Source organism: Schistocerca piceifrons, chromosome 1 (genome assembly GCF_021461385.2).
Source record: "Schistocerca piceifrons isolate TAMUIC-IGC-003096 chromosome 1, iqSchPice1.1, whole genome shotgun sequence".
Lineage (NCBI taxonomy): Eukaryota > Metazoa > Arthropoda > Insecta > Orthoptera > Acrididae > Schistocerca > Schistocerca piceifrons.
Window position 1 is genome coordinate 979,490,813 of NC_060138.1, and position 14,518 is coordinate 979,505,330.

A 14,518-nucleotide genomic window follows, 5' to 3' on the forward strand; every position below is an offset into this window, starting at 1 on the left:
TGTTCACAACATAAAAGAAAGATCTGCCATAAACGCAAAAAATAATGGACTAAAGAAATTTTTTGAGCATTTACTCAATAAATTAAAGTATTGAAAACAACAATAGTTACATGGTTTCTGAGGTCCGACTAATTATATGTTTCCAGCTTACCAAATAAACTGACATATACATTTTTCTGTGCGATATTCCAACAAATAACTTATTATCTTTAAATGTCTCAAGTAGCAGTTTTGTGTACTTGAAGCACCTGAAGACAGTTACACTAGTCTGAATACTGTGAAGAAAGTAATTGTCAACCTACAAGGGGAGGCCGCCAATTGTGAAATTCAGATTCGATTCATACTGCACGTAATAAAAGCTCAAGGCCAGAGGTGTAATGTGGCAAAGCACCAAGATGCACTTCTCAGCCGTTGTCGAGAAAATCGACAGTTAAAAGAAACCGTTGCGGTGAAATACTCTCAACGATTAATAATTTTCTACAGCATCGTGGCGCAGCGGTAAGCGCTCGGGTTCGTAATCCGAAGGTCGCCGGATCGAATCTTGCGCCAGGCAACATTTTTTTTTATTATTATTAGTCTTTGTAATTCCAAAAACAAAGATGATGCGACCCACCAAACAAAAGCGCTGGCAGGTCGACAGACACACAAACAAACACAAACACACACACAAAACTCAAGCCCTCGCAACCCACGGCCGCCCCGCCAGGAAAGAGGGAAGGAGAGGGAAAGACGAAAGGATGTGGGCCCCAAGGGAGAGGGCAAGGAGTCACTCCAATCCCGGGAGCGGAAAGACCCACCCTAGGGGGAAAAAAGAACAGGCGCACACTCGCACACACACCCACATCCAACCGCACATACACAGTTAGTTGTGTCTGTGTATGTGCGGTTGGATGTGGGTGTGTGTGCGAGTGTGTGCCTGTTCTTTTTTCCCCCTAGGGTGGGTCTTTCCGCTCCCGGGATTGGAGTGACTCCTTGCCCTCTCCCTTGGAGCCCACATCCTTTCGTCTTTCCCTCTCCTTCCCTCTTTCCTGGCGGGGCAGCCGTGGGTTGCGAGGGCTTGAGTTTTGTGTGTGTGTTTGTGTTTGTTTGTGTGTCTGTTGACCTGCCAGCGCTTTCGTTTGCTTATGAATGTTGGTGAAGGCGGATCGCTCTCCAATTATACCGCCTCCATTTTTCCGTTTGTTTAACAGGGTGTACCAAAGCTCTCACATCCGCACTGATTTTCGACGATGTTATAAGTTGTGCTAGGGACCGAATCTACCTTCTTTCGAAGTTAGCAGGCAACTACGCTGTTATGCGGCGGCTCGTTTCGGCCCATTCAACATCTGTCCTTCAAGTGTAACGAGCGAGTAGCGGAGTTTATATTTCATACCTGCCACAGCAAATTTGTGTTTGTGGGGTTTCTATTCTAATTCGAACGTTTGACTTACGCTATACGTATTCGTTTCGGAATATCGTTTCTACGTCTTCCGTCAACTATACGTGGTTAATATTATGAACACAATTAATAACATTTGTAAAATACAACTTTGTTTGTGGAAAACATAATGATGTTCGAAGTCACCAGTTTTTCCACGACAAACGACTTTCAACAACTTATTATATGCGTAATTGTTGCAACTGATTGCCGGGAATTATTTATATATATATATGTGGATGGATATGTGTGTGTGTGCGCGAGTGTATACCTGTCCTTTTTTCCCCCTAAGGTAAGTCTTTCCGCTCCCGGGATTGGAATGACTCCTTACCCTCTCCCTTAAAACCCATATCCTTTTGTCTTTCCTTCTCCTTCCCTCTTTCCTGACGAGGCAACCATTGGTTGCGAAAGCTAGAATTTTGTGTGTATGTTTGTGTTTGTTTGTGTGTCTATCGACCTGCCAGCGCTTTTGTTTGGTAAGTTTCATCATCTTTCTTTTTAGATATATATATATATATATATATATATATATATATATATATATATATATGTCTGCTTGTGTCTGTATGTGTGAATGGATATGTGCGTGTGTGCGAGTGTATACCTGTCCTTTTTTCCCCCTAAGGTAAGTCTTTCCGCTCCCGGGATTGGAATGACTCCTTACCCTCTCCTTTAAAACCCACTTCCTTTCGTCTTCCCCTCTCCTTCCCTCTTTCCTGATGAGGCAACAATTTGTTGCGAAAGCTTGAATTTTGTGTGTATGTTTGTGTTTGTTTGTGTGTCTATCGACCTGCCAGCGTTTTTGTTCGGTAAGTCACCTCATCTTTGTATTTTTTTTATATATATATATATATATATATATATATATATATATATATATATATATATATATATATAATGGAAGGAAACATTCCACGTGGGAAAAATTATATATAAAAACAAAGATGAGGTGACTTACCGAACAAAAGCGCTGGCAGGGGTCGATAGACACACAAACATACACACAAAATTCAAGCTTTCGCAACAAACTGTTGCCTCATCAGGAAAGAGGGAAGGAGAGGGGAAGACGAAAGGAAGTGGGTTTTAAGGGAGAGGGTAAGGAGTCATTCCAATCCCGGGAGCGGAAAGACTTACCTTAGGGGGAAAAAAGGACAGGTATACACTCGCACACACGCACATATCCATCCACACATACAGACACAAGCAGACATATTTAAAGACAAAGAGTTTGGGCAGAGATGTCAGTCGAGGCAGAAGTGTAGAGGCAAAGAAGTTGTTGAAAGACAGGGAGGTATGAGTGGCGGCAACTTGAAATTAGCGGAGATTGAGGCCTGGCGGATGACGAGAAGAGAGGATATACTGAAGGGCAAGTTCCCATCTCCGGAGTTCGGATAGGTTGGTGTTGGTGGGAAGTATCCAGATAACCCGGACGGTGTAACACTGTGCCAAGATGTGCTGGCTGTGCACCAAGGCATGTTTAGCCACAGGGTGATCCTCATTACCAACAAACACTGTCTGCCTGTGTCCATTCATGCGAATGGACAGTTTGTTGCCAGCAATATATTTTGTGTGTGTGTGTGTGTATAGACACATTTGAATTAAAAAAAAAAAAATTAAAAAAAAGGTCGCATGACGCGAGATTTGATCCGGTGACCTTCGGATTACGAACCCGAGCGCTTACCGCTGTGCCACGACGCTGTAGAAAATTATTAATCGTAGAGAGTATTTCACCGCAATGGTTTCTTTTAACTGTCGATTTTCTCGACAATGTCCAAGAAGTGCATCTTGGTGCTTTGCATCATTACACCTCTGGCCATGAGCTTTTATTATGCGCAGTATGAATCGAATCTGAATTTCACAATTGGCGGCCTCCCCTTGTTAGTTGGAAATCCGAAAACATACCATAAATAAAAGTTATTTTCAATATAAAATCAAGTCTCTACACAACACAGCTCTTATAGTGTTTTCTACTCTATCACAATAGATCGGCAAGAGAACTGTCCAATCAGACATGTCAAAACCTACCCTCATATTTTTCAAACAGGAAACATACACCACAAGAAATGCACTGTCAAAATTTTAGCTGCTAAGGTGCATTCTGTGGTCGTGTGTGTGCGTGTGTGTGTGTGTGTGTGTGTGTGTGTGTGTGTAAGTTGTTTAATTCTAATGAAGGACTATTTGGCCAAAAGCTTTGCTTGACAGTCTTTTAAAGTTACTCAGTTTTGCTACATGAAGAACTACCTATAACAGCTGTCTGTACTGCCCTTCCTGCATAGTGTGAACCTGGCAAATAAGCACACATAGTCATGACAAAAGAACATAGCGTGAAATCTGAAGTGCACACTAGTGAATTTTAAGCACTTAAACCAAACCAAAATTGTCTCAAATTGGTATTTTTTAATAACTTTCAGTGTGTTTTGATAGCCAAACTGTTGCAAATGTTACTGTTACACAAGTGACTGGCAGAGAAAACAAAATTAAGGCAGTGCAGTATGATAGATAACAGGACTTCCATCAGTTTTAATTTATTGACATGAAATATTTTATAAAACTTCTTGTAGCAAAGTCCTAGTAATTTCTGATTAATGTATATTTTGTAAATAGTCTTCACGGGTTTGGCAAACCTGTGAAGACTATTTACAACATATCTGCTGGGAAAACTTGAAGAGTCACAACAGTTCCCGTTAGTCACCAAAAAAATGCAAAGTGTGTATTTACGATGAAAACAAACATTTTTCCTTATACAAATCACACCTGATAAAAGCAAAATTAATGTATTAATGCACTCCACAGTAATTACTAGTTTTATTTAGGCAGAAATGGGATGAAGGAAGAAATAGTCGTGGCCTTTACCGTATTTACTCAAATCTAAGCCGCACCTGAAAAATGAGACTCGAAATCAAGGAAAGAAAAAAACTTCCTGAATCTAAGCCACACCTGAAATTTGAGACTCGAAATTCAAGGTGAGAGAAAAGTTTTAGACCGCACCTTCAAATCGAAACAAAGTTGGTCCTTTGTAACATGAGACACACTTTAGGTCGAATGGATGAAGATACAGCTACAGTAGTTTGGTTCGAGCCGTAAGCTTAGCAATTAAGCTTTATTAGGTAGCCATTACTATGTGTCAGGCGCTCTGTCCATATTTATACGGGTACCCTTCCTTTTCCACGTGCTTCGTCTGATTTGAATCGATTGCTTATTTTGCTTCAATCTGATAAGTGCCGTTCTCTTTGTTATTGGTGTTTACATCACTCTAAGCTGAAAATGCATTATTGTACTGTGTCACAAATTGTTTTTCGCATTCTGATAATGAGTGTTGACGACCGTCACTGCTCTCGTGGCATGGCTTGCTTTTGTGCGCGTTACCACCACTTACAATTAAAAAAAAAAGGGGGGGGGGAATTGTCTCATTAGCGAAACAATGGCAAGAGACTGCTATTTGTTGTTACTTACACTGCCGCTTTCTTTGATAATGATCAACAAGAACCAAATAATAGACTGCATATGATAGAAGATGTTCTGAACAAGAGATTAGCGAAAATTTTTCTCCGTTTGAAAATCTTTGCAGACGCCTCTTTAGTACATTACATTCTGCACAGAAATTAAGAGTCATCTTAGATTTAAAAAGCTTGTCAGTTGCCGTGCTTCATTTCTGATTATCACTATTCAGCATAAGAATATAAACATGACATGATATGTATATTCTTCCGCGTTTGCTGTTGTCTCACTCTATTTTCGAACTATATTAGGCAGACAGGATTTAAATGAGATAGCAGCAAACATGAAAGAAAACATGGCATAATGTTTACATTTGTGTTGAAGGTGAAGAGAATACTGCATGTGATTCACGATTCATAAAAGTTCCTATTAGCAACCATCTTTTGTCACAGGTAGGAAAAAATTCAGAACCACATTGGCCACATTGAAAAACATCCCAAACAGCCTTGCCAGTCAGATTTTTGTAGTAGGTTTATAGTGATGACTTCAAATGCAGTGTGTTGTTGTTGTTGTTGTTGTTGTTGTTGTTGTTGTTGTCTTCAGTCCGTAGACTGGTTTGATGCAGCTCTCCACGCTTTTCTGTCCTGTGCAATGGAGAGTAGCAACGCTTAAGAAGAAATAATGAAAATAACTTAGAAATTAACCACTGAAATTTAAAACAAAATTTTATTAGGTTTGTAATACCTCTTATACGAAATATTCAAAATATCAGTCATGATTCTGAATCACCACCACTCAATTCTTTTTTCCTCATTTCTTCATACAGAGCATCATCCTCCATACCATCTAGTGCATTGGATATCGAACATTTTTTAAATGCTTGTTGCACAGTCTGATTTGGAACACACTTCCATGCATCATAAATCCATTGGCACACCTGCGACAAACTTGCGCATTGTACACGTCCTGTTGGTGTCACTTGTCTGTCGCTTTTCGAAAGCCAGTCTGTGTACGTGCATTTAAGCCTGTCCTTAAATAGTTTATTCAAACAAATGTCAAGTAGTTGCAGAATTGACATCATCCCACCTGGAATTACTGCCAAGTCTGTTTTGATTTCCTCTAATTTTCGTTTTACTGCAGGTACACATCTAATACCAACAGACCGCGTAAACCAAGCATTGTGCCAGGATGATGATTCCACACAAGCCTAATCCATTCCAGCACCATATTCTCCTGAAACCACCCAGTTTCATTTTCTCGTACAATTACAGTTTTTGGAAACACTTCCGATTTCAGTAAACTCTTTCACCTGAAAACTATGAATGGCGGTAATTTATGTCCATCTGTTGTGCAAGCGAGCATGACGGACATCCGCTGTTTTTCACCCCCTAATGTAAGAACACTTATGTCTTTCTTTCCTTTGGCATCGCCCGTATAATTTGACGGCATGTCAAAATATATGGGAGTTTGGTCAGCATTTCCTATCTCACCAAGAAGGTATTGCTTTTCTGTGCACCACCTAATTATGAAGCGCTGAAATTCCACAAGTTTTTCTTCATAATTTTTCGGCAGCTTCTGTGCAACTGAAGTTCACCTCCGAAGTGAAAACCCCAGCGCTTCATAAACAGATCAATCCGCCTGGACTTGCCTTAAAATTTTCGATTGTTTGCTCCTTAGCAATTTCACGTGCCTTAATTTTTAAAATTCGACGTTCACAGGCAGGAATTTCTGACACTGTTCCTTAACAAATTCATTTAAAATCACTTCTAGTACATGATATCGGCCATACTTTGGCCCAGTAAATGCTTCCCTGTGACTTGAACATTTAAATAATTTATCTCTCTGCAGTCGCCATCGCCTGACGTTGCTCTCATCAATCTCGTATTGTAAACCTGCAGCACAATTAGAACTTTGTTGGACAAAAGAAATAACTCGCCTCTTGAATTTGGCACTATAATGAAAGCGCTTCATTATGGTTTACTAACACCGACAAGCACTTGAAAAAATTCCACTAAGCAAAAGGTGTCGCAACGTGAAATCTTAATGAGCCCCAGCGTATCAACTCGTGCAACAATCCTAAAAGAAATTTATTTTTGTTGCTACGAATATTTGAAAGGCTGCTACATTCGAAGATGAACAATATGGAATTTCTATGTATGAAAATGCAGTGGTTGAAACTCGGGGCGTAGAAAAAAGCTCGTCTTCTAACTTTTTCTTTCTTAAATTTATTTACAGACGCAGAGGTTTTGGCCCCAGTATTTATCTTTGTGCCTGCAAATCATGCCTGTGTAGCACTACATATATTTGACAGCAGAAGTTAGTTGTGGCGGCACCTACCAACATTTTTCAGAACTTCTGCTTACTTTGCCTTCAATTCTAAGCTGCAGTAGGTTTTACGGATTACAAAATCCAGAAGAAAAGTGCGGCTTAGATATGAGTAAATACGGTATTCTGCATATTTTGCTGCGTACCAGGCATACTTGATTAAATTCACAAAACATGATGATGCAAACTGATAAGTTTAACAATACTGTTACACTGATAAATCTGAAATGCCAAAGAGCCATTGAAAATTATACTGCCCAACAATTTTCCAAAAAAATGCTTTACACTCTCAAAAAAAATTTTTTACTGAGGGACTGAATCACACTAGTAGTTCCACGTGGAATCAAATTCTATTAAGAGTCTTTTCGTCCTCCTAAAGAGAAAGGTGTCGCTATGTCCAGGCCAAGACTCCAACAAAAGTAGTGAATTATTTTCTGCAACTAATAAGGAGGCATTCTGGATGTAGTACTGAAAATTATTCTTCTCCATTTTTCCAGATTTTGCTACTTTGATAACAAGATTCTTGCAACTCAACAATCATTAGCAAAAGTATTGTTTTATTAAAAAAAAAAAAAAAAAAAAATCTATGCCATAGCAAAAAAAAAAATATTCTATGCCACAGCAAAAAAAAAAAAAGTAACTAGCCAAAATGGAGAGTGCTTTCTGAAATTGCCAATAAAGGAACAAATCATTACAACCAACTGTTAGCAAGATCTACTAAAAACCACGCACCAGGATTTCAAACAGAGCTTCGGCACCAGCACACATAGCTGCAAGTGTATGTGTGAATCTGTGTACTCTGAAGAAGAATACAGATCCTTAAGCTGAGCTTCTAAGTGCAAGTTATTGTTTAAGTAGCTATTCCACTCTACAAAGTAAATAACTATCTTTTCTAATTCCATAGCTTGAATTTCCCTGTATTACTACTACTTCAAGTTATGCCACTAATATAGTAAACTCCAAATTACATGAAATAAATCAAACTGTAACAAAGTTCTTGGGTTTACGGCCACTTGATCTGGTCAAAATGGTGCAACATTTCAACAAGCAGCATTCCCATCATCTTTCTGCCAGGATAAGATGACACTCATCAAAATACCGTCCCATTTCGATCAACTCACACTTTATGTTGGATCAACTCACTGGGAAAGACAATGAGATCACATCAAACTCTATTTCTATCATGTCTGTTGGCAATGTTTTGAAAAATACTGAAGTGTCAGTGTACACTATGCATTATACTTACTTGTCACATTTCTGCTTATCTTCTCGATTTGTCTAGTCAGTTCTTCTTGTTTTTCGGGATTTTCGGTAGTGCACTTTGTCGCCAGAAGTTGTTTCACCTGGGATATTCCCATATTTAACCTTTCTGAAAGCAAAAGTAGCAATTTACAGATTTATGTAGCATCTACATAAATGAAGAAGTAAGACAGTAATGACTAAAAATTAATGCTTCAAAATACTAGAATGAAATTTTTCTGGTAACCAAGTGCAAATCTGGTGATAATGTAAAGACAGGCTTTTTTCTTAATTGCTCCCTGGAGATATCCATACAGAACATGTAATGACATTGTTTATATACATCAGTTTTTCAAATTGTTGTTATTGCTTGACACAACTGAAATGAAACGAGAGGATGCAAAATTCTCCTTAGCTAATGTGAACATATTTTTGCAAAAGGCATACGACATCGTCAAGAAAGGAATACTACACAGGATTCCACACTGGTGGTCAGTTGAGTGAGGTGGAAGATATCCAGAATTATAAAATGTGTTAGACCACTTTCAAAAATAATGAAGGTAACGATGTCTGATGCCTAAGGAAGGCAATAAAATTCATACTGAGAAATGTCAAAATCTCATATTAAAGTACTGTACGCTCAAGTTCATGTAGTGTGAAAATATCATATTAAGGGTTTTGTTTTTATGCCTGATGACTTTTTACGAAGCCCAAAGATCTCACAGAGTCTTTAACATTCGAAATTATGTCCCCCATTCTAATTCTGGACACTGTGGCAAGAGCTTTCTGTAAATCTAAGAATCCCAAGTAAAGCAGTAATTCATACACATCGTTCTGCCATATAATTTCATTTACAACCTGTAAGTTAATCAACGCTGTCCTACATCAAGCTTGGAATGAGAGAGGAGAGTTGGCCAAGTTGACAGCCAGCTGGAAAAATGTTAACGGGCAGTGTTAAATAACCTGATTATCTAAGAAAGCCAATGAAACTGGGAGGATGAGATCCTTTGAGAGTTTGATGTTAACTCAGTGAACAACGTATCACACATCCTCAAAGCTTCATCTCAAAGATGGTCACCAAAAACACCCAATGTAAGGGCAGTCTCATATCACAAGCGGAAAGCAACAGGTGCTATTAAATATACAAAGGTCCCATATCAATTGCATACATAGCACGCTGTAAAAATTAATTCCAGGCATAACATATCTCCTCATTTGGATGTCTTGGAAGGGAGGTCACACTGAAAGAAGTAAAGAAGATTACAAATCGGAACATGGAGTTATAAGACCCACTTACAAGTGGGAAAGTTGGAGACACTGAAGCAGAAAATGAGAAGCAACATAGTGAATATAACGAGAATATCTTAAACGAGTTGGGATATGTAGATGAAAATGTTGATAGCAGTGGAAATCCACAAAAACACTAAAAATCTAGTGATAAAACACAATACACATATGCCACAAAGCAGACAACTTTGTGGACATCTCCAAAAGAAGACCCTTGATTATAAGAAATACACTCTGTGGACAGCACAGAAGAAGATAGGCTTGAATTAGACTAGCTGACCCAAACAAATACCAGACTTTCTGTTGTGACTTGGCAAGACAGCCAAGTAACTATGAGAGGAAGCCGAAAGGCACGCGCTTAAGCTCACGCAGATTGGTGTGAGGTCTGGAACAAGATAAAGTAATTATCCTATAAAGAAAAGAACATAGTTCTTGGAATACTTAACTTTAATCCACAATTGGAGAACATCGCTCTTGACTGTACATGCTTCATGATAAATATCAAATGCTATAGCGCCTTGCTAGGTCGTAGCAAATGACGTAGCTGAAGGCTATGCTAACTATCGTCTCAGCAAATGAGAGCGTATCTGTCAGTGTAGCATCGCTAGCAAAGTCTGCTGTACAACTTGGGCGAGTGCTAGTAAGTCTGTCTAAACCTGCCGTGTGGTGGCGCTCGGTCTGCAATCACTGACAGTGGCGACACGCGGGTCCGACGTATACTAATGGACCGCGGCCGATTTAAAGGCTACCACCTAGCAAGTGTGGTGTCTGGCGGTGACACCACACTTTCTACCCTGGATCGATTGCTACTCACCACATAGTGTGTAGCAAATAGGCACAATGAAAAAGAAAGGTAGAAATACTTCAGCTTTCGAACAAAGTTCAGAAGTAGAAAAAAAAACACATTCTCACAACAACAACAACAACAACATGTGTGTGTCATTCCCCTCACACACACACACACACACACACACACACACACACACACACAAAACCACTGTACCAACTGCACCTGATGTTAGCAACAATCTGTGAGGGGATGGGGAGAGATAGCAAGGTAGAGTTGAGGGGAGAGGTAAGTGCTGCATGTAAGGACGTTCATGGAAGTGGATGGGAAGAGAGCATAGTTCACAGGCCATTTATAACAACAATAGTAGAAGTAATCCTCAAAGCTACCATCCAATATTTTTGACATCAGTTTCTTGTAGAATCTTAATTCAGCGTATACAGAGAAGGGCAGCAGGAATGGTCACAGGTTAGTCTGGTCCGTGGGAGAGTGTCACAGAGATGCTGAAGAAACTAAACTGGCAGACTCTTGAAGATAATTCCAAAGTTTCATGAACAGGCTTTAAATTATGACTCTAGGACCACTTGTTTACTGCTCCTATTCGGATTTTAATGGCAAGACTTGATTAATTACAGCATGCATGAATGCACTTAACCAATCCTTCTACTCAAGCTCCACATGTGAAGGGAACAGGGAAAAAACCCTAATAACTGGTACAATTGGAGATACCCTCTACCATGCACTTCACAGTGGATAGATGAAGCTGGAGATGTAGGTTGGTGCTCAATAGGGCAGTTAATTGCATCTTTGGAATGCTGTGCTTTGGGGGAGGGCGAGGGGGGGGGGTGTTGGGGTAGAAGGTATGTGTAGTACTTGAATGGGAGCAGAGAAGTGCTGTTCAGAAAAGCTTTTTTCTTGGGAAGAATCTAGATGAACAGGCTATAAAACAGTAATTAGAGTGAAGCACATCGGATTGGGCAGCGTGTTCAGCAACTGGGTGGTCCAGCTCTCTCATGGCCACTGTTTGGTGGTGACCATTCATAGACAGATAGCTTGTTAGTTGTCACAACCATACAGAATGCAGCACAGTGGTTGCAAGCTGGTTGGTCACATGTCTGCTTTCACAGATGGCCCTGCCTTTGATGGTGCAAGAGTCGCCAGTGGCTAGACTGAAGTATGAAGTAGTAGTAGTAGTATGATAATGTATAGCAGAGGTCTTGCATCTGGCTCTCTTGCAGAGAAATGATCCATGATGCAATGGGTTGGGAGCAGGGATGGAGCATGGACAGACAAGGATATTAGAATTATATTAATACCTTTAGCTGCTCATGGGCGTTGACATGTATCAACGGGGACAGGTGAAAATGTGTGCCCCGACCGGGACTCGAACCCGGGATCTCCTGCTTACATGGCAGATGCTCTATCCTTCTGAGCTACCGAGGGCACAGAGGATAGTGCGGCTGCAGGGACTATCTCGTGCACGCCTCCCACAAAACCCACATTCTCACCTTGTATGTCCACACACTACATTCGTAGCGTCCCACCCCAACACACTCATTACTCGTAGAAGACATTCTTCCCAAGTCCCGTAAGAGTTCGGGGAATGTGTGTGCATCCACACAGAAGAAGGTCATGGCCAGTATTGCCAGAACTATGAACTTATATGGATACGAAAGTATTAATATATAACTCTTATTTCGTTCTAGACGGCTGCAGGTCATCAATGGTGTCTGCTCTTTCGGACATGTCCAAAACAACAGACACCACATCCACGTAAGTGTATAGTTCTGGCAATACTGGCCATGGCCTTCCTCTACTGTGCATATGCACACATATCCCCCAAACTCTTGCGGGACTTGGTAAGAATGTCTTCTATGAGTGATGAGTGTGTTGGGGTGAGACACTACAAATGTAGTGTGTGGACATACAAGGTGAGAAAGTGGGTGCGAGATAGTCCCTGAAGCCACACTATCCTCCCGTGCCCTTGGTGGCTCAGATGGATAGAGCGTCTGCCATGTAAGCAGGAGATCCCGGGTTCGAGTCCTGGTCAGGGCACACATTTTCACCTGCCCCCGTTGATATATGTCAATGCCCATGAGCAGCTGAAGGTATTAATATAATTCTAATTTCGTTCTAGACGGCTGCAGGTCATCAATGGTGTCTGTTCTTTCGGACATGTTCGAAACAACAGACACCATATCCCTATTAGAAAAGGATATTGTGCAGTAGATTGGGTGGGCAGCAGAATACCACAGTGGGAGGGGTGGGTATCATTGAGAGACTGTTGAAACACTGGTGGAGAGTGTGATTCAGTTGCTGCAGTCCTGAGTTATACTGAGTCACAAGATCAGTGCTCCTTTTTGGCTACACAATGGGTATGTGGAGGATGGTAGGAGTGGGGGATGATAGGTGATTTATGACACAATGCACAGAAATACAATACGTGTCAAAAGTATCCAGACACCTGGCTGAAAATGACTTACAAGTTCATGGCGCCCTCCATTGGTAATGCTGGAATTCACCCTTAGCCTTGATGACAGCTTCCATTCTCACAGGCATACTACGTTCAATCAGGTGCTGGAAGGTTTCTTGGGGAATGGCACCCCACCACCACCACCTCCGAATTTTACTGTTGACACTACACATGCTGCCAGATGATGTTCACAAGACGTTCGCCATACCCACACCCCGCCATTGGATCGCCACACTGTGTACCATGACTCATCGCTCCACACAATGGTTCTCCACTGCTCAATCGTCCAATGTTTACACTCCTTATATCAAGTGAGGCATCGTTTGGCATTTACCGGCATGGTGTGTGGCTTAAAAGCAGCCACTCAATCATGAAATCTAAGTTTTCTCAACTCCCACTTAACTGTCACAGTACTTGCAGTGGAACCTGATGCAGTTTCGAATTCCTGTGTGATGGTCTGGATAGATGTCTGCCTATTACACATTACGACCCTCTTCAACTGTCGGTGGTCTCTGTCAGTCAACAGACAAGGTCGGCCTGTATGCTTCTGTGCTGTATGTGTCCCTTCGCATTTCCACTTCACTATCACATCGGAAACAGTGGACCTGGGGATGTTTAGGAGTGTGGAAATTTTGTGTGCAGACATTTGACACAAATGACATCCAATCACCTGACCACGTTCAAAGTCTGCAAGTCCTGTCGAGTGCCCCATTCTGCTCTCTCACGATGTCTAATGACTACTGAGGTCGCTGATATGGAGTACCTGGCAGTGGGTGGCAGCACAATGCATCTAATATGAATGGTGTCCGGATACTTTTGATCACATAGTGTATGTTTCTGGACAAGGTTGGAAGGATAATTTCGCTCTCTGAAGGCTTCAGTGAACCCTTAGCGTATTTGGGGAGGGACTGTTCATCAATACAGATGCACCAACCACAGATGGCTAGGCTACATGGAAGAGACTTCTTTTTGTGGAATAGCTGCTACTGTCGAAGTAGAGGTATAGTTGATTGTTGCTAGGTTTGTCGAGCACAGAAGTATTGATATAACCAATCTTGAGGTGTAGGTCAGATTAGAGGAAGACAGTTTGTTGGGCTGAGGAGTACCAGGTGAAGTGAAAGGGGAAGAAGGTGCTGAGGCTCTGGAGGAGTATGTATAGGGTGTCCCCACCCTCTGTCCAGATTGTAACGTTGTCAAAAGATCTGAAGCAGTTAGGGGATGGGATTCTGGGTGATTAGGAAGGATTCTCCTAGATGGCTCATGAATAGATTAGCATAAGATGGTGCGGTGTATGTGCCCATTGCTGTACTATGGATCTGCTTGTAGGTGATGTCTTCAAAGGAGAATTAATAATGGGTGAGGATATAGTTGGTCATGATGACCAGGAAGGACATCATAGGTTTTCAGTCAGCTGGGTGTACATAAAGATCAAGTTCAATAGTGACAGGGCCATGGCCATTGGAAACATTAGTTTAGGGAAGGTAGCTTCGACAGTGACAAGCAGGGTGGGGTCTTTTATGCAGGAAGGTAGCTTATGGGCAGTAGGCTGAAA

General features: G+C 41.1%; 2 protein-coding genes and 2 non-coding genes across 5 annotated transcripts in view; 2 read left to right on the forward strand and 2 right to left on the reverse strand.

The window, feature by feature from the left end:
- LOC124774952 (spermine oxidase) overlaps positions 1 to 14,518 on the forward strand; it is a 146,246-nt gene that overhangs the window by 91,038 nt on the left and 40,690 nt on the right. The gene's annotated exons all lie outside the window — the stretch shown is intronic.
- LOC124772519 (protein CREBRF homolog) overlaps positions 1 to 14,518 on the reverse strand; it is a 104,818-nt gene that overhangs the window by 4,244 nt on the left and 86,056 nt on the right. For both annotated transcript variants that reach the window (XM_047249452.1, XM_047249367.1), the window contains one exon: positions 8,427 to 8,549. In XM_047249452.1, coding sequence (XP_047105408.1) covers positions 8,427 to 8,549 — 123 coding nt within the window. The remainder of the gene's footprint in view (positions 1 to 8,426; positions 8,550 to 14,518) is intronic.
- Positions 11,863 to 11,937, reverse strand: Trnat-ugu. Its single transcript has one exon. It is a non-coding gene; the product is annotated as a tRNA-Thr (tRNA).
- Trnat-ugu lies at positions 12,474 to 12,548 on the forward strand. Its single transcript has one exon. It is a non-coding gene; the product is annotated as a tRNA-Thr (tRNA).